Genomic DNA, 19,085 nt, shown 5'->3' with positions numbered 1-19,085 from the left:
TAAAAGCCTAACATTTTTAAATCTGTGCATGAAGCATCAGAATCTTCTCCACAATATTTGATTTTTGAGGCGCTTATTCATTGCCAGTTGAAACTAGTGTGGTTTGGCATTACAGCTAAGCCAGTTCAGTGGCTGCTTTGCTGAAAGGGCTGTCGTACTGCTATTTCTGTTTTGCCAGTACAGATGCTTATCTGATCCAAATGGTGAGCTGGTTCAGGCAGCTAGATCAGCAGAAAGCAAACTGCACAAAAAGTCCTGAAGTGGCTTACTGCAATGTCAAGTGAGCACCCAATACTACCAGTGAGAAGGGGACTGAATAGAAGGGTAGAGAAAAGAATACCGCAGGCAGCTAGCTATTTGATTACAGCTTTGTCAGCTTCTTTCTGGTGTCTGTTGTTATCTTCACACAAAAATGTTTATAGCTTTGTGTTAAAATTAAGATATTGATTGCAGAAAGTGAAATCTGTGAATATTTTAAGCATAGTACATGTTAACCGTATCTAAATGTGTAGCTTAAAATAAAGGAAATATATTTTTGGTTTCAGCCCAAAGCAGCCAATGTTCTTGGAGCAGTTAATAAGCCTCTTTCGTCAGCAGGCAAGCAGTCTCAATCCAAATCTTCACGAATGGAAACTGTAAGCAATGCCAGCAGCAGTTCAAATCCAAGCTCTCCAGGAAGGATCAAAGGGAGGTTGGTAGACGACAAAGGAGCTTTGATATTTCAAGTATTTGTAATGGAAACTTTGAATATTTCTATAATGTTTTCTAAGTGAGAACTTAGAATTCTGTTATCTTATTTTGAAGTAAGTTATAGTACCACATCAATATAACTGAAACCATGAATTTGGCTTCCGAACTCCAGAAATAAATTTGCTTTTAAAAAAAAATAAAAACCAGAATTAAATCACATCCAGAGTTGGCTGTAGGAGGGAAGGAGAGCCTCATATGTTTATTTTATATATATATACATATACACACACCCCTGTATATCTGTGTGTACACACGTGTGTGTACACGTACATCTGCAGTTCCTAGGAACCTTGTGGCCTGCTGTAATATTAATAACAAGTCACAGACAGTGAGGACTGGTAGGCCATTGTGGTGATCCTGCATGACTTCCTTCTCTGTAAATTTGTCCTGCACTTTGCTGGACTTTGCAGATAAACATTTTTGGATTTTAGATTCCTTCTGTGATGGAGAGGGGAATGTACTGTAATGCTACAGAAGCTGTCTTCTAGTTATCTGTCTCTGAAAATTATAGCTTATTTTGTGTCAATTTTTTTCGATTATTCATCAGTTACTCTATCCTCTTATGTTCATTTTTTAACTGAAAGTCACATTATCATTATTTTTTTCACAGACATTTAGAGATTGCATAGCCCCCACTATTCATACTTTCTCACATTAATTTGAGACTGTGAGGAAATGTCATGTTTGGAAATAAAATTCCTCATTTGGTACTTCTGTGACTATTTAATATATAATGTTAATTTTAAGTGTACTGCAGTGCTTTACAAGAAATGCTTCTCAACTTCATGGAAAGTCCACAGAAAGGCTTATTTCTTACAAGTCATGCCAGTTCACATGCCGAAATACATTATTGGCTAAAGACAGGTTGGAATCCAAATTGTGCTCTCTATCCAGTGAAATGAATCTGAGACCAATACCGTTCTACATCCAGTTCATTTAAAAAACGCTGCACACGCAGCCTAACACATTCTGTCATCTTCATGATCTCCTCAGTTCACCTAAGTTAAACCGATTAGTGTTTTGAGTGTAGGTACCAAAGAAGAAGAAAAGTCCTCTAGAAGTGATGGTAATGATTCAGTATGCATGGTATTTCCAGTCCAGTCTGACTGAATATATACAGGCAAGTTTACATCTGTTAAGATGATGTATAAAAACTGGGCTTCCAATTACGTCACAGTTCTGCAAGTATAAAATCTGTAATGAGTGAGAATGTATTTCTCAGTCTATGCAGTGCCCAGGCCAGGGAGTTAACAGTTTGCATATTTGAATACCATTTTTCATTTCAGTGCAGAGCATGTCTCTTTTCATTAAAAAAACATGCACTGTTATTTAAAAATGTTGGTTCTACCTCCTCCAGGGCAGATGAAATTACTTTTGTGTATTGGCTTTTGTATATTACCTTTTGTCTGTGGGTCTCAGTGTTTTACATATGCAGGAGGTATTATTGTCCATGTTTACTTATGTAGAAACCAAAATAAAAATTAAATTGCTGCCCTAAATAACAACAGAAAGCTGAGGGATGAACTCACCTCTGAAATTTAAATCTGCTCTCTTATTGCCTAAACCTCATCATAGGAGAGTATGTACACTTTGGCCGCTCTGTCTGTGGGGATCTTTGGTATATGAAAGTGCATGCAAATGTATACAAACACACAGATCTCTTGTAACTCAGTAAAGTTCTTATGTTTCAAAAAGCTGCTTATCTTTCCCAGTGAAAAAAGAAAATTCAACTTGGCTTGTGATTGACACCTTTGTTCTGAGACTTAAGATGTTCTGGCTTGTGATACGTGGTGGCTATAGTAGCTGGAGTGAAAGGTTCTTTTTGCCAGATTGTTCATGGTTTAGAAATAGATTTCTTCTGAAGATTGTCGTTCTTAATATATATATTTTTTAAATGATTGCCTACCCTACTATAACAATGAGGAGAATAAATGCTTATTCATTCTAGGCTTGACAGTACTGAAATGGACCACAGTGAAAATGAAGAATTCACACTGGCTTCACCCTTACCAGGGAAGAAAACTGACAAAAGGGACGACTCTGATCTTGTAAGGGTGAGCTGTTTGGTTGCCTTGCAGATGTTTCATTATGAGTCACCAGGACTTTAAAATAAAAATTATTGTGATATATTTGATATAATTCAAGAAAATACACTGGAACATGAAACTGTGTTGATGTTGTAAACTGCTGGAAAATGTGTTTAGAGTTGGATATGAAAATGCAATGAAAACAAGGTTCAGTTTGTCTGTTTGTCATGTGTACATTACATGCATACATACCTTTCCATCATACTGACAACTCCTGTAAACTTTCAAGATTACCAGTTATGATTTGCAGGATATTGGTAATATTGACAGGGGTAGATTCTGCTAGAGCTAGGTTGATGAATATTAGTCCACGATTTTCTCATTCTCAGGATTTGTTGATGAAGCATTTGGCACATTGTTCAAGTTGATAGCTTCCTTGGACTTCTATTCCCCAATATACAGTAGAGATTTTTTTTTAATGTTGTCTTGATGTTTACTTGAAATATAGCTTTGGAAGAATTAATTGGATTAGTTTAAGAATGATCAACTATACTAGAGTTTTGGAGGAGTGGTTTAACCTGTCTGACATTTCAGATTGCCTTCTGACATTGTAAAAGTCTGTATCATATATGGTTTCTTGCTCGTAGCTAGCAAAGTGTTGATGCATTATAATTCTTGCCTTTTTTTGTATTGTCCCATCACTGGTGCTAAGGCACGTTCTCTTTTTCCAGCCAACTGTGTTTTCCTTTCAACAGCTGTAAGGAATAGCAACTGTTTGTTCTCCTGGTTATCTAGAATACCAAGAGGGTATCATGATTTGACATTGGATTTAGAAGGTCAAGGAAGAGTTATCTGAGTAGCCATATGGATTCTGTTTTCTTGCATGCAGTTTGTATGCAGTGAAGGCAGGAAAATGCTTGGTTCTGAGTCCCAGGTATCACAAGAAATTGCAGCATGATATTAAATGTGTGGTCATCAACAGGCTTTTAGGGCAGGGTGAGCTAGCTAACTGATAGTTGCAGACCAATACAATCCCATAGAATGTACAATAGTCTTAATGATTAACAAGCAAATTGTGCTGTTAGGTAAACAAACTGTTCTGTGAGAACATTGAACCCCAGGGGGTAGCAGAATGGTGTTATTGCTATGCTCTTTTACAGTGTCAGGATCATTCAGGAGAAATTACATGTATCTATCTTGGAGAGGCATTTTAGTGAATGACCACTAACCAAGCCTGTCAGTGTTTAAGAGGCATTTGGACAATGCCCTTAAAAACATGCTTTAACTTTTGGTCAGCCCTGAAGGGGTCAGGCAGTTGGACTGAATGATCATTGTAGGTCCCTTCCAACTGCAAATATTCTACTCCTATTCTATTCTAACCAAGGCCTTGGAGAGTGGCAGGCCTTTGGAAGTGCTAGCTTTGTCCTTCCTAATTCTTACCGTTGGATTTATGTATTTCTGTAGATCGGTAATGCTAAAGATTCCTAATGAGGATATCAAAACTGGTTTGGACTCTCACTCAGATGTAGTTCTTTAATATGTTAATGAAATTATAAACAGGCTAAATATTGTCTCAAGCAGCATCTACACCTGTATCAGAATGCAGAAAAAAAAACTGCCAAAGAAAATTAATATTCTATTGTAATTCTAAGAGCAGTTCAAATAATAAGAATTTCACATACCACTAGTAAATTTTGGTTCTTTGTGTCTTAATAACAGTTGGCAGTCTGTAAATTTTGTAGTATTTGGGATATGCATGAAAAGTAATAATACAAAAAAAGATCAGATTTGTTACAATTGGATTTTCTAGAAAGCAGCAGTGACATCCTTAATGCATTATTTTGACTCTGACATTTCTCTGTTCTCCTATTACGTCAGTCAGTTGCATTTTTTTCCTAGGTTGCTTAGGACATAAGCTACTGTCTAGTAAAAGTGTCCTGAATTTTTGCTTGTTTTGACGTACAAATAACCATCTTATGCTGTGATATTTTGTCAGAAAAGCAAACCGGCTTATAACAAAACCAGAAAAATCACGAATCTCTTGTCAAAAAAACCCCATAAACAAACAAACAAAAAAGCCCCCGAACACTTCTGATGCTTCCTGTATTGATATATCACTTCAGCTGTAAACTTTGATAAGTCTGAGAGTTCGAACAGCTCCTGGCATGCAATTCATGTTTAGAAGCATTAGGTTGAATTGGTAAGCAACAAAGCTAACTGATAAAGCAAATACAGTTCAGTATTTCAAGAACTTTTGAGGGCACTCGTATTTCACTTTGACTATATAAGCAAGCTGCTTAAAGTCATTGATTCAGAACTCATTTTGGGGTTGTTTGGGTTTTTTTGAGCTGAGGAACAGAATATAGCAAGCATAACTGAGAAGCAGAATTCTAATTGGGGACCAGAAAGTCCTATGTTTTAAAGATGACAGACACCACTCAGGATATTTGTCCAGGTTACATCATAGAGTAATGTGTTGGTTCTAAGGTTGAGGGACACTATTTAACCTCAGAGAAACTTTGCTTTGAAACTTGGCTGTAACTACTTACCTGCTAAAAGCAGCTGCAATGACAGATATGCACAATCACTGCAAAAGCAAATAGAACAGGGAATAATGAGGATGTCACTGATCTAGATCAACAGTCTTGTCACTGAAGTCATGAACTGGCAGGAGATGTCATAATTGTTCAGACATTTTTCTTATTGTCTTCTAGTGTAATTCTTTGTCCTTCAATTTAATTTACTTTTTTTTCCTCAAATTCTTTCTAGCTTTTCTTTCTGCTTTTCTTGACCAGGGTTTATGGCTAAAGTGGAGATACATATTTCTAAGCTGACTTCTATCTTCTGTCACAAGGGAGATGTGAAGGGAAAAAGCCCACATTTAATCTGATTTTAAGTGGCATAACTGTCATTATGTAGATTAAATAGCAATGTGGCAAAGACTAATAAATGAGTGTTTGCATGTGTTGAATTCATGGTCCAAAAGGAAATAGTCAAGGTCCCCATGAAATGGTAGGTGGGTAACTTTCTTTTTTTTTTCCCCAGAGGTAGGGGTTAGTTGGGACAATTCTTCTGATCCTAATACCTGCTGATTGAAGTCTTAGCCCTGTTTATAGCTCTTAGCTGTGCACTTTAGCAAGCTAGAGCATGGAGAGGTAAAGAATCACAGAATTCTTCAGGAAAAGACATTTCAGATCATTGAGTCCAACTGTTAACCTGGCACTGTCAAGTCCACCACTAAACCATGTCCCTAAGCACCACATCTACATGTCTTTTAAATACCTCCAGGGATGGTGACTCAGCCACTTCCCTGCACAGCCTGTTCCAGTGCTTGACAACCCTTTCGGTGATTAAAATTTTTCTAATTTTTCCTAATATCCAATCTAAACCTCCCTTGGTAGAACTTGAGGCCATTTCCTCTTGTCCTATCACTTGTTACTTGGGAGAAGAGACCAACACCCACCTGGCTACAACCTCCTTTCAGGGAGTTGTAGAGAGCCATCAGGTCTCCCCTCAGCCTCCTTTTCTCCAGACTAAACAATCCCAGTTCCCTCAGCCGCTCCTCGTAAGACTTGTGCTCTAGATCCTTCAGCAGCTTCGTTGCCCTTCTCTGGACACACTCCAGCACCTCAGTGTGTTTCTTGTAGTGAGGGGCCCAAAACTGAACACAGGACTTGAGGTGTGGCCTCATCGGTGCTGAGTACAGGGGACAATCACTTCCCTACTCCTGCTGGCCACACCATTTCTGATACAAGCCAGGATGCTGTTGGTCGTCTTGGCCACCTGGGCACACTGCTGCCTCATATTCAGCTGGCTGTTGACTGATACCCCCAGGTCCTTTTCTGCTGGGCAGCCTTCTAGCCACTCTTCCCCAAGCCTGTAACATTGCATGGGGTTGTTGTGACCGAAGTGCAGGACCTGGCACTGAGCCTTGTTGAACCTCATACACTTGCCTCGGCCCATCAATCCAGCCTGTCCAGATGTCTCAGTAGAGCCTTCCTACTCTCCAGCAGATCAACACTTCTGCACAACTTGGTGTCATCTGCGAACTGACCGAGGGTGCACTCGATCCCCTTGTCCAGATCGTTGATAAAGATATTAAAGAGAACTGGCCCCAGTACTGAGCCCTGGGGAACACCACTTGTGACCAGCCACAAACTGGATTTAATTCCATTCACCACAACTCTTTGGGCCTGGCTATCCAGCCAGTTTTTTACCCAGCAAAGCGTACACTCATCCAAGCCATGAGCAGCCAGTTTCTCCAGGAGAATGCTGTGGGAAACGGTGTCAAAGGCTTTACTGAAGTCCAGGTAGACAACATCCATAGCCTTTCCCTCATCCACTAAGCAGGTCACCTTGTCATAGAAAGAGATCAGGTTAGTCAAGCAGGACCTGCCTTTCATAAACCCACGTTGACTGGGCCTGATCACCTGGTTGTCCTGTACGTGCCACATGATGGCACTCAAGATTATCTGCTCCATAACCTGCCTCAGCACTGAGGTCAGACCGACAGGCCTGTAGTTCCCCAGATCCTCCTTCCAGCCCTTCCTGTAGATGGGCATCGCGTTTGCTAACCTCCAGTCAACTGGGACCTCCCTGGTTAGCCAGGACTGCTGATAAATGATGGCAAGTGGCTTGGTGACCACTTCTGCCACCTCCCTCAGTCCCCTTGGGTGGATCCCATCTGGCCCTATAGACTTGTGTGTATGTGGTGTAGCAGGTCACTAACCATTTCGTCTTGAATTATGGGAGCTTCATACTGGATTTACTACTAAAGACTGTGGCAAAGAAGGCATTGAGTACCTCAGCCTTTTCCTTATCCTTTGCCACTATGTTTCCCCCTGCATTCAATAAATCGAGGGTTCTATTAAGCCCTCCTTTTGTTGCTAATGTATTTATAGAAACATTTTTTCATTGCCTGTTACAGCAGTAGCTAGATTAAGTTATAGTTGGGCTTTGGCCCTTTTACTTTTCTCCCTGCATAACCTCATGACGTCCTTGTAGTCCTCCTGAGTTGCCTGCCCCTTCTTCCAAAGGTGATAAACTTGCCTTTTTTCCTGAGTTCCAGAATAGTTTCTGTTCCAAAAGCTTATCATTTGGAAAAGGTACTACATATCTTGACATGCTGGAGGGAAGGGATGCCATCCAGAGGGATCTTGACAGGCTTGAGGAGTGGGCTTGTGTGAACTTCATGAAGTTCAGTAAGGCCAAGTGCAAGGTCCTGCACCTGACTCGGGGCAATCCCCCAATATCAGTACAGGCTAGGAGGTGGAAGGATTGAGAGCAGGCCTGAGGAGAAGGACTTGGGGACACTGGTGGATGAAAAATTGGACGTGACCCGGCAATGCACACTTGCAGCCCAGAAAGCCAACCGTATCCTAGACTGCATAAGAAGAAGCCTGACCAGCAGGTCAAGGGAGGTGATTCTCCCCCTCCTGCTCTCGTGAGACCCCACCTGGAGTACTGCGTCCAGCTCTGGGGGTCTCCATTACAAGACAGATAGGGACTTGTTGGAGCAGGTCCAGAGGAGGGCCACAAAAAGTGATCAGAGGGCTGGAGCACCTCTCCTATAAAGAAAGGCCAGGAGAGTTGGGGTTGTTCAGCCTGGAGAAGAGAAGGCTCTAGGGAGACCTTATTGTGTCCTTTCAATAAATAAAGGGGGCTTATAAGAAGAATGGGGACAGACTCTACCAAGGCCAGTAGTGACAGGACAGGGGTAATGGCTTTGAACGGAAAGAGGGTAGATTTAGGCTGGACTTAAGGAAGACATTCTTCACTGTGAGGGTGGTGAGGCACTGGAAGAGGTTGCCCAGAGAAGCTCTGGATGCCCTCTCCCTGGAAGTGTTCAAGGCCAGGTTGGATGGGGCTTTGAGCAACCTGGTCCTAGTGGAGGGTGTCCCTGCCCATGGCAGGTGATTGGATTAGATAATCTTTAAATCCTTTCCAAGCCAAACCATTCTATGCTTCTTTTAAGGGTTGGGTGGGATTTTTGCCTCTCAGAGCAAATGTTGAGTCTTGGTGTAGCTCTGACAGCAGTGATTTGGCAGCTACCGCTGATTCCTGCACTTCCATTTTTCAAGTTTAAATTCAAGTTGCCCGCCATCTTCTGTATTACTGCCTTGCCACTGCCAGCATGGGAGCCAGGCATAAAGCACCCTGCAGCTCACAACACAGATGAAGCCACAAGCGGACAATTCACATTCTCTGTATCTTCATATTTTCCTATTGATAAAAAGCAGTTGTGGATGTTATAGCCAATTGTGTTTGCCACAGCTGAGGGTACAAATGAGGAAGGTCTTACACACTTCAGTGTTTTAACTGCTCAACTTTGAAATAATCTTTCTCTCTTCTCTGGCATTTTATATGAATGTGTGTGTTAATACTTTTGCAAAGGTTTTTGAAATGGGTATGGTAGCCAGTCTTAGACAACTTGTGTAACTTGAAGACTCTTTGTCCTGTTGGCGGAGGAGGGGGAGTTTCTGTAGCTTTTGCATACGTGGCAGTTTAGTATGCAGTTTAATTTTTTAATTTAAAGATATAATCTTACCTTTTCAGTCAGAGATGGAGAAGCCTAGAGGAAGGAAGAAAGCAGCTATCACAGATTCAGAAGAGAAACTAAGCATAGATGACCTGAATAAACTGGGTCAAGAGCAGAAACTTCGAGGTAGTCAACGGGGAAGGAAGAGACCTGCAGTTGTTACGGAATCTGATGAGACACAATGGCAAGAGGAAAAAAGGCTAAAAGATGATGTAATAGAAAGTGAGGATGAACAGAACAGTCCACCAAAGAAAGGGAGAAGAGGACGCCCTCCCAAAGCAAATAATGGGGGAACACCAAAGGAAGAACCAGTAGCAAAGTCAGCAAAACGGAGCAAAAAAAAACAAACACCAGCAGCTGCAGCGGAAGAGGAGGAGGAGGAGGAAGAAAGGCAAACTGAAAACATTGAACAAAAGCCAAAAGGCAGGCAAAATAGGACACTGAAAAGAACACCACAAAGGTAAGTCCGTCGTCTTGTAAGCTGCATCTTTTTTATCCTTGGACATTAGTTATAATTTGATACTTTGCAATTTGGGTCTTCCTCAAAACAGAGCAGAACCATCTGAAACTAGTACAGTTGAATCAGCACAGTCTACGCCACAGAAAAGACGAGGAAGGCCATCAAAAACACCACCATCACAGCAAAAAAAAGTGTAAGTGGTGAATATTTTCTAAATTTGTGTTTAGTGAAAATTAAAAATATGCCTCTGTGCCCTCAAACAATCATTTACCAAAAAGATTTCAGAATACTTTAATTGACAGTTAAGAAAATAAATTGTCATTGTTATTTCTAAAATGTTTTCCCTAGCTGCTTCTCCTAGAGCATCTCAAACTAGAGCAAGAGGCTACGAGTAAGTTTAATGTGCTCAGGTAGCTTTGCTCTTCTAGGAGAAAAGTCAATAAATCACATGAGGTCCTTGAAGATAGGGCTTTATTAGGACTTCAGGGAATGAAAAGTGCTCCTGTTTGTTTTGGATAGGGAGGAAGAATCAAATTGTTACTGTGGTGAAACAGTATTGTGGAGAATAAGTTTATTCTGATTCTCCTTAAATTAATGTTCACTTGCTTTCTAATTTTTGGTCGTCTTACTATCCACTTGAATTGTTTCCAAATGAATAAAATGTGTTACAATCTATGAAGGATAGTAGCTCTTGAAAATTCTGAGGCGTACTAAGCTCCAAAATAAAGGTAAACTCTGTGGCTAGCTTAATTTTCTTGTGCCTGCTGTAGGAAACTACAGGTATCTCTATCTTTTCTGTACATGTACATGCAATATATGTAAAGCAGAAGTGTACAAGTAGACAGGACTTACTGGCCCACTGGTTGGTTTTGTTTGTTTTGGGTTTTTTTCCATACTGGAGATCTTTCCCTGAACAAGCTTGTACGCTCAGTTCAAATTCCAGTTTCACGCTGGATCGCGTGTTCTGGCATTTTGCATGCACGATATCCCGACCTTTCCAGTGTTCTGTTTCCCCACCTCAGGTCAGACTTCTCCTGCTCCTTTACTCTGTAACCAGAAACACAGGTCCCAACACTGTCTTGGTTACTACAGAAGTCACTGCTACCTGTGCAGTGGAACATGAGTTGGAAGCTGCTACTGCCATGCAGAGGACACATGCCCACAAGTTCTTGTTGGGTGATGTGCTAGGTGGCATTTGTCAAAGATGCCCTTTAGTAAATACTTAAGTAGCTTCTGATTCACTTCTCAGTGAAATCAATGAACTCAGTGTGTTTCTTTATTCCATTTTAAACAGAAAGTAAACTGTATCAGTACACATGATCAATACCAGGCATAACTGTCGTTCATGTGTATGTACAGTGTTCCTGGCATGAGAAGCCCAAGTTGTTTCAGGGTTCAGAGTTGTTGGGTCTATTCCAGATTTCATTAAAAAAATATTTTGTATTTTATTTTTTGTGATCAGACCATCCAAATTTTGACTGTCCTTTTTCCAAATCTGCAAAAAAAAGGTGGAACCGTGGTAATTCCTCAGTCTTCAAAGTGGATTGTAGTCAGACCTTTCTCCCTTTGCTACATATGTATCTACAGCAGTTTTAACTGAAAGGAGTTGATAGACTGAGCAGCACAGTGTACCACAAGATAGTATATATTTAATCCAAATGCATAAAGCTTTCTGGGCTCCTTGGGGATGGATTTGGCATAAGAATTCGGGATTTTACCTATGAGGTGATAGTGTATAACCTATTTCTGATAGCTAATTTAAAAATTAGCACGTGAACTGGTTTTTTTTTTTTAATACATGAGAAGAGGAACCTAGTTTTTGAATAATTCTGTTTCTTCTTCAATTCTGTTGCTTCTATCAGTCATGGAAGGCTTGAGTTGGACTAATTTGTATTGTTTCTCAAAGGATGTCATATTGGTTGGTTGGTGCCAAATCCCCTACTGTACTATAATTACTACATGCAATTCAGAGATTGTATTTTGTACAAATTTTAGTGTGGTTCTCGGGACTGAAAATTCTCACCACATGTATGGTTTTATGCTGTCAGAGGACAGTTGTTTCGGATCTGTATGCCCCCACTGGGCATTGAAGTGTGTTTGTTGTCTGCCTGGAACAGAGCTTCTGGTTTAATTTAATCCAAAAAGTCACCTAGTTTGGGTGCACCGAGATAGCTTTGAATCAAACTGAAGTGCAGTAAGCGGGAAGATTCAGTAATTTGATTCTGAACTGTGCTAATGACCCCAACCAAATTGGTAATGTGAGCGCGTGCAGCTGTGTAGTTTTGGATACCTGTCTAGTTGGCACCTTTTTTTTTTTTAAGGCATTGAGGGGACTAGTTCCCATTTTAAGCAAATGAGTGCTTTTTGCTTATGGGTTCAGCTCCCATGACTAACAAAGACAGTTTAAGATATTGTTGACTGATTGTTCTTGATTGTCATGATTAAGGTATTGTTATCCTGTTTATCTCTAGCTCTTAGTACGAGCTAGGTTGGAAGATTTGCATTTAGGTTCATTATAATATTAATTTCATAAATAGAAATACGTGTTGTTCTAGGTCTGTAAAAATATGGATGCGGTTATTCACATTTTGTTGTGTGTATAAACTCTTATGGAAGTAGACTACATCTATTCATGGAATTCAATAGAAGGGGGAAAAAAAAACCCAACCAAGTATTCAGTCTCTGGCTGTTTGGCTTTTCATGTTCACTGGTTACTGTTGTGTCAGCCTTCTTTGGCCTGTATTCTGGCACTGAAGAGAAAAATCTGTCTTGTCTATAGATGCAAAAATTGTTTGACTTTGTACTCCTAGCCCTCTATTCTGGAAGAATTTGATTTTCAAATGCTGTTGTTCAGCCTCCTAGTTCCACTTCTATTCTGTGTATGGATGAACTAGATAGGTATATAAGGTAGAAGTATTATATTACGTAAAATTTTAAGGCTGCTGTTCTTGTAAAGTAGAAAGTTTGCTCATACAGTGTATACATGTGCAGACCCATATACTGTGAAACTGATCTTTATTTTTCTTCTAATTGTAGCCGTGCGGGACGTTCCAAACAAGCAGCCAGTAAAGAGAATGAGTCTAGTGAAGAGATGGACGTATTTCAGAGTAATTCACCTGTCAGTGATGACATTCCCCAGGAAGAAGTAATGGAAGAAGAGGAAGTTTCCACAATCAATGTAAGATAAATGCCTGAGATTTTCGTTGTGAGTCCTTGTGATGTCCTCTGTGTTTTGATGTTCAGAGAATGACTTCTGTTCTTAGAACTTAACCTGCCTTCTTGAAAATGAATGAAGTGGTTGTCAACTGACAGTGTTGTGTGGTGGCGCTGCTCTGTAGTTTCCTGGAGAAGCTGCATTTCTTACAAAATGTCAGATTTTGTGAAGTGTCTTAAATTTTCTGTTCTGTATAGCTTTTGTTATCTGTCTGCTTGAGTTGTGCCCTCATGGGAACATGGGAATTACTTTCCAGGTAACTCATGCCCATTCTTCTCAGCTAGATTATAATAGTGAATAATGTTTCTTTATACAAAACAGGAACACAAAATGAATAGTACTGGAAAATAAGTGTGGAATCTTGGAACAGAATACTAAACCAATTTCTTCCTCTTACCAGCATATGCAAATACATTAAAATAAACTTAATTTTCTATTTATTTCATACTAATACATTAGTAATGTTAGCAATGCTAAAAATGTAACTGTGAATGCCTTCGCACTTTTGGACACGTCTGATGATTGGAGCATCTGAGTGTATGAAACCTCTGAAAAAGGAAACTAGATCATTTTTGAATACTTGAAGGATGCAGGCTCAGTAACATCAAACAAACTTGTGTTCTGGTCAGTGACTGAGAATTCTACCTCTGACAAAATGAGTAATGAATGACACTATATACAGTTAAACATTATTGTGACAGGAAGCATTTTTTCCATTATAAAATATATTTATTCTTGAGTTTTTAAAAAAATTTCAGTAAAGTACATTTATTTAAAATATTTTTTCTCCAAACAGGTCCGTCGCAGAACTTCCAAAAGGGAAAGGCGATGAGTGAGCATGTAGTTATCAGCCTTCCAGGTGAAAGCTTTGAAGAATGCTTTTAATATAAAGCTTGAGACTGAATGAAGCTGTTAGTGCACAAATGGGGTTGCTGAAAAAAAGACAAAACCTATTTTACTTTTACTGCCCCTGCATTTGCAGTCCCTAGGTCACAAGCTTTAGCCACACACATGTTGATATCATTAACTGTGGATTTTTGTGAAGTGTAATGTGCGCTGGCTTTGTAGACATATGAACTAAAGAAGAAAATTGTAAATAGTTCTTTTTTTAATGTTTCTGACTTCTAAAGTGCTTGTATAGCTTTTATCTGCGGCTTTAAACTGACAGTACCCCACTGTTTATTGGATCTGTTGATTTAAAAAAGAACAGAGTTTGTTGAAAATTGATCTCAAGCAATATCTGTCAGTGTTCGTATTTGTACTCTTGTTGACATTTAACTGTGAAAAAAAAAAATCAGTTGAACAAATAGTGCCACTTTCTTTTGCCACTATTTGTTGAGAAGAAGAAGAAAAGAGAAACGGTCTTTGTTTCGTTCATGAATCTAACCTAGTGTTTACCTTTAGGCACCTATCTATCATCAGAGGTGCTAAATTACTTTCTTTTACAGTTGAACAATGTTGGATAGAATAATACAAGAGATGCAAATTGTGAAAGAAGTTGTTTGACTTGTTTTACACCTCAGTATTGATGCCAGACTTTTCTGGACTTCTAGTGGCATTGAAAATTCAAAAAGGATTTAAAATATTTTAATTTTAAAAGTGTGTTATTAAATAATGTACTGAATACCCTACCCATTTTATCTTCCCCTATCAGTTTTTATTAATCTACTGTATCAATAAAATTCTGTAACTGAGTTTTTAATAGTCTAGTATGTTAATGTGTATAGATATTTCCTTCTGAACATGATGTTCACAAAGAGCAAATTATTACTACATTATAATATGAAATCTGATATATAAACATTAGTGAAAATACAGTTCTTATTACAATGTAAAGTTAATCACAAAGAAAAATTTTATTGATGCAGTGTGTCTTTATAAAGCTGTTCTTGAGAGCCAAGTGTTTTGTATTTTATAGTGAAGTTGCATGTTTATGAAAAATGTGCTGAAAATGGGATGTAATGTTTTTTTGGAAACTCGTATCTAGCAGTAGTATATGGTAGGTTGCCTCTTGAGAGAACCTTTTATTGAGAGTTTATTGTACCTTTTTGTTTTTGTTTTTTGAGCCAAATTTTTTTTGGTATGAAGAGCTAAGTTTTTGTTGAACAACCAGCTGTTGATTATTGCAGTCAAGGTATTCAAGATTTGAATGAAGCTCCATTTTTATTTTGTGCTACCATAGAGAGGTTGGTTTTTCAGTTTGGTTTTTTTAGGTATAATCTGGGGGGAAAAAAAAAGAAACAAAATACTGAAAGCAGTATCCTGTATGCAGTTTTACAGTTTGCAAACTGTGTCTTTGAACCAAAATGTATAGGTTACTACACTATGCTTAGCCAAGCACATATTATTTCAGGTGCTGTTCTCCCTCTGGGTCCCTATAGTTGACAATATGTGAAAAAATCAGTTTCTAACTTAGGAAAATTTTTTCTCATTGAATAATGGAACATTTTCATATAATCCATCAATAAGTAAGTTACAGTTGCAAGATGGCCTGTAAAGATTAGGGGAAAGGATAATACTAAAACATGGATTTACCAATTTCCAAACTACAAATCACTAGTAAAGAAACCTTTAGAATTTTTTCATTATGCGTTTTTTTAACAGTGGAAAAAGGTATTATAAACCATTAGATTATTCTGCCTCAGCTTAACTTCCCTTCCCCGCCAGCTCCCTGCCTCAGTATTCAGCTTTTCAACATTTATACCTATAGATACGGGGGAAATGCTGCCTAAAAAGGCAATTATGATTGATTTGAATTGACTTTGACATAGTTGGCACAATGGAACTGGCTTACTTGTGCTTCAGCAGTGCAAATGCAAGTTGCTGGGGTTTTTTATGGTATAAAATGATGGAAAGCTAGCTTTATATTTTCCTCTTTGACAGAATTGCACTGAAAACATTTATGGAAGATGTACCTTTAAGTCCATTTTATACAAAAATATGAAAAACTGATGCTGAAACCTGCAGACTCTTGAGGCTTTATGTGCATAAACATGGTTAGGTTCAACTTCATCAAATATTGATGCACATTATCATCAGTAATGTTTAATGTAAATTTAAACTATAGTTTTGCAATTTAAATGTTGAGTTCTTGGGTTATAATGTGTAATTCATTATTTCTTGAGAAATAGGCACAGCAAATATTTCATTCTTATATTCAAACCTCTAAGTTCATTCTCATCTCATAAAGAAAATGATTATTTTATGTACTAACATTGAGATCTGCGTACAGTAGCTACAGTAGAGTATAATTATGTATAAAAGATAAATTGCTAACATTCAGTTAGCATGCTTTTCTGCAATGATAATGTTAAGTTTATAAAAATGTACTGTATTACATTAAAAGATCAAATTGAACTCACTGTAACAAGTTCCAGTATGAAATTTTTATGAGATTACCAAAGTATCTTGCTGTACTTTGCAGCAAATTAAGCTTATTTGTGTTATATTTCCTTTTCTTGCTGCAGTGCAACAGGAAACTTTCAGTGATCTGTAGTTCATATGTAAAATGCAAACAGTGATTGTAATCTTGATACTAGTGTTTAAGAATAATTCACTCTGATTCCAGAAGCATGGGATTTTTTTATTTGTCACTAACTGAGATAATTAATATCTAGGTCTAGCTAATCCACTAATAGGAAGGAAACATGAAATGGCTTGAGAGTTCTAGTGTGAGTACACCTCTTCCACCTAGGCTAATCTAGAATCCTGTATTAACTATACTTGACTCTGCCAATTGACTTCATTTTCTAGCAAAATTGAACCCTTTTTCAAATATTTTGACACTTGCTGTTTTGACACTTTGATCTATGTGAACAAAAAATTAGAATTTACAAAAAAGCATTCATATTAAAGACATTTCCACCGAAAATGAATATGCTCAATTTGTAACTTGCAAAAAACTTAGACTTGAAGATTAAATACTTCATTCTGGCATAGCATTTGTCATCTGATATTCTTAAAAAAAAAAAAAAAACCAAAAAACCCAAAACCAACCACCACCAAACTTCACATAGAGGTGTGTGTGCAGTTTTCTTACCCTTTTTTTTGCATGTGTAGGTTTTGACGGGTTATGGAAGTCTGCTTTTGTGAACACAGACAATAGGTTTTGGATCCTGCAAGTTTACATCCCTGTGGTTCTATGGGGTTAGTTCTTAAATGTGTTCGTCCTATGCAAATACAAATACAAAACCAAGGACGTTGATATGTTTTAATATTCTAACACTTGTGCACTCAGGGCATGTGATGGAAAGAGTGTACAAGTATCTTAAAACTGTATGTGCCAGACATACACAATTCTGAGTTTGTGGATGGAAACATTTTTAAAATTTGTGTTTAAATATATATGTATTGTAGAGATTGATACATCTCTACCTCATCACAGTAGGTACAGTACATATTTCATAAAGAAGCCTTTAAAGAAACACATTCAGGTATACCACTGTGTTTGTCCAAGGCAGCGTGTCTACAAACACATGATGAAGATGAATTCTAGATGGCTGTCCTGCTAGTCTGATGGCTGTATGAGGACCAAAATGATAAAATTCACCTGACCAAGACCCTCTGTCCAGTCATCCGTCAGGAGGAGGAGAAGACCCTGAATGCATTCTTATTTCCAGCTAAGCTCACAGATTGCCATTCCAGTCTTTGCATCTTCGTTGGATGTTGCCTTTACAAAAGATGTTTACTAATTTAGGTGTGATTTCCTAACGCTGACAGAAGTAGACTTCCTGCTGCGTCAGTAGGTTTGCCCAACATACTTGGGACATCTGCTTCATTATGTACAGTACAGCTTCTGGTATTTCGTTGCTAATGGAAATGTAGGAAGCTGAATGTTGGCAACTGGGATAGAAATACGGCAAAACTGCCACTCAATTTGCTTTCAGGTTCTTCAGATTCTGCTATCTAAAAGATCTGACCTCTGCACAGAGTTCACCAAGTGCCATTATATTTGTATAGGCAGGATAAACATAGTATCATCCTATGTGTGTGCGGTAAAGAAAAGGTTTGCATTTTTCTCAGTGCTTCACTACAGTCATGATGTCGTTTTTAGTAACACTTTCATTTCTGTAATGAAGACGTATAATGTATATTAGTTTGAGATAGCAGCATTGTGTCATAGCTATGTAAGAAGGAAGAAAGTCTCTCAAATACAGATTTCTACCCCTGCAAATCAGTACTTTAGTAATCATGTGGTAAGTTGGAATTAGTTTTAACATACAGTTTCTTTGAAGGATGGATAACATCTTATAAGGTGTTTTATTTGGCTAGCCATGTTTCTGGTGCTTCTGTCCTACCTCACATATGTAGATACAAAAGAATGCAGTATTTTGAAAATCAAACCAGTATTATTAAATACACTGCCTGCTTACTTGGAAGTCATTTTATCATTAAAAATTTGCAGTTCACAAATTTGTTACATGGTTCTGAACAGATTCAGAGCGCTGAAGGTTTTGGATGTTAGGTTCTTTAAGACTTATGTTGTTAGATTTTATTAATTTTCTATAGATAGAAGGCAATTGCTTAGATTATGACATGCAGTGTAAGAGAACATGTGAACTTAGTAACAATCTAAGTAGTAGTAACTTCTGTTGGTATCATAATATAAAAGAATGCATTAGAATGAAACATTCTTGCCCTAAAAATTTTTTTCTTTAATATGTTAAGAAGACATGCTGATAATGTAAAACAGCTTTCTTCTAAAGCCACAGAACCTTGAAATAGTCTGGTTTGGAACAGCTTGGCTCTTCTGGTAGATACATTTTAAGCTTACAGGTTTGTGTTCTGTGTAGTATGTTTACATTCAGCAAAATTAAATTCTTGTAAACTAAAGATATTTTGAAGAACAGAAGAAGTTTTTAATCCATATTTAATAAAACAAGGTGTTCCTTTTGAGCAGCGAGGGTTTTTTTTTTTTTTTTTGTAGCTGTATCTATAGAAGCAGTAACATGTTAGATGAATCTGATGTACGCCACCGTTTCTCTGGAGCCTTTGACCTCAACATACTGAAAGGCAGTAGAAACTGCCTTTGTGTTTTCCCCAAAAGGCAGTTACTGTTGTCCTTCTATAAACATTTCAAAAGATAAGAGCTGGAGG

The 19,085-nt window shown here is 38.2% G+C and overlaps 1 protein-coding gene across 7 annotated transcripts in view; it reads left to right on the top strand.

Annotated features, from left to right (window-relative positions):
- The window catches only part of PDS5B (PDS5 cohesin associated factor B), a 118,409-nt gene extending 103,174 nt beyond the window's left edge, over window positions 1–15,235 (top strand). For 4 of the 7 annotated variants that reach the window (XM_054843820.1, XM_054843839.1, XM_054843810.1 and 1 more), the window contains exons 30-35: window positions 546–691; window positions 2,699–2,804; window positions 9,333–9,775; window positions 9,867–9,968; window positions 12,812–12,953; window positions 13,786–15,235. In XM_054843820.1, the coding sequence (XP_054699795.1) occupies window positions 546–691; window positions 2,699–2,804; window positions 9,333–9,775; window positions 9,867–9,968; window positions 12,812–12,953; window positions 13,786–13,821 (975 nt within the window). In that variant the 3' untranslated portion in view covers window positions 13,822–15,235. The remainder of the gene's footprint in view (window positions 1–545; window positions 692–2,698; window positions 2,805–9,332; window positions 9,776–9,866; window positions 9,969–12,811; window positions 12,954–13,785) is intronic. The other 3 variants (XM_054843846.1, XM_054843866.1, XM_054843856.1) reach the window with 3 other exon arrangements.
- The last annotated feature ends 3,850 nt before the right edge of the window (window positions 15,236–19,085 follow it).

The sequence above is a fragment of the Grus americana genome, chromosome 1 (genome assembly GCF_028858705.1).
Source record: "Grus americana isolate bGruAme1 chromosome 1, bGruAme1.mat, whole genome shotgun sequence".
NCBI classification, from domain to species: Eukaryota; Metazoa; Chordata; class Aves; order Gruiformes; family Gruidae; genus Grus; species Grus americana.
This window is presented reverse-complemented; position numbering and strand designations above follow the sequence as displayed.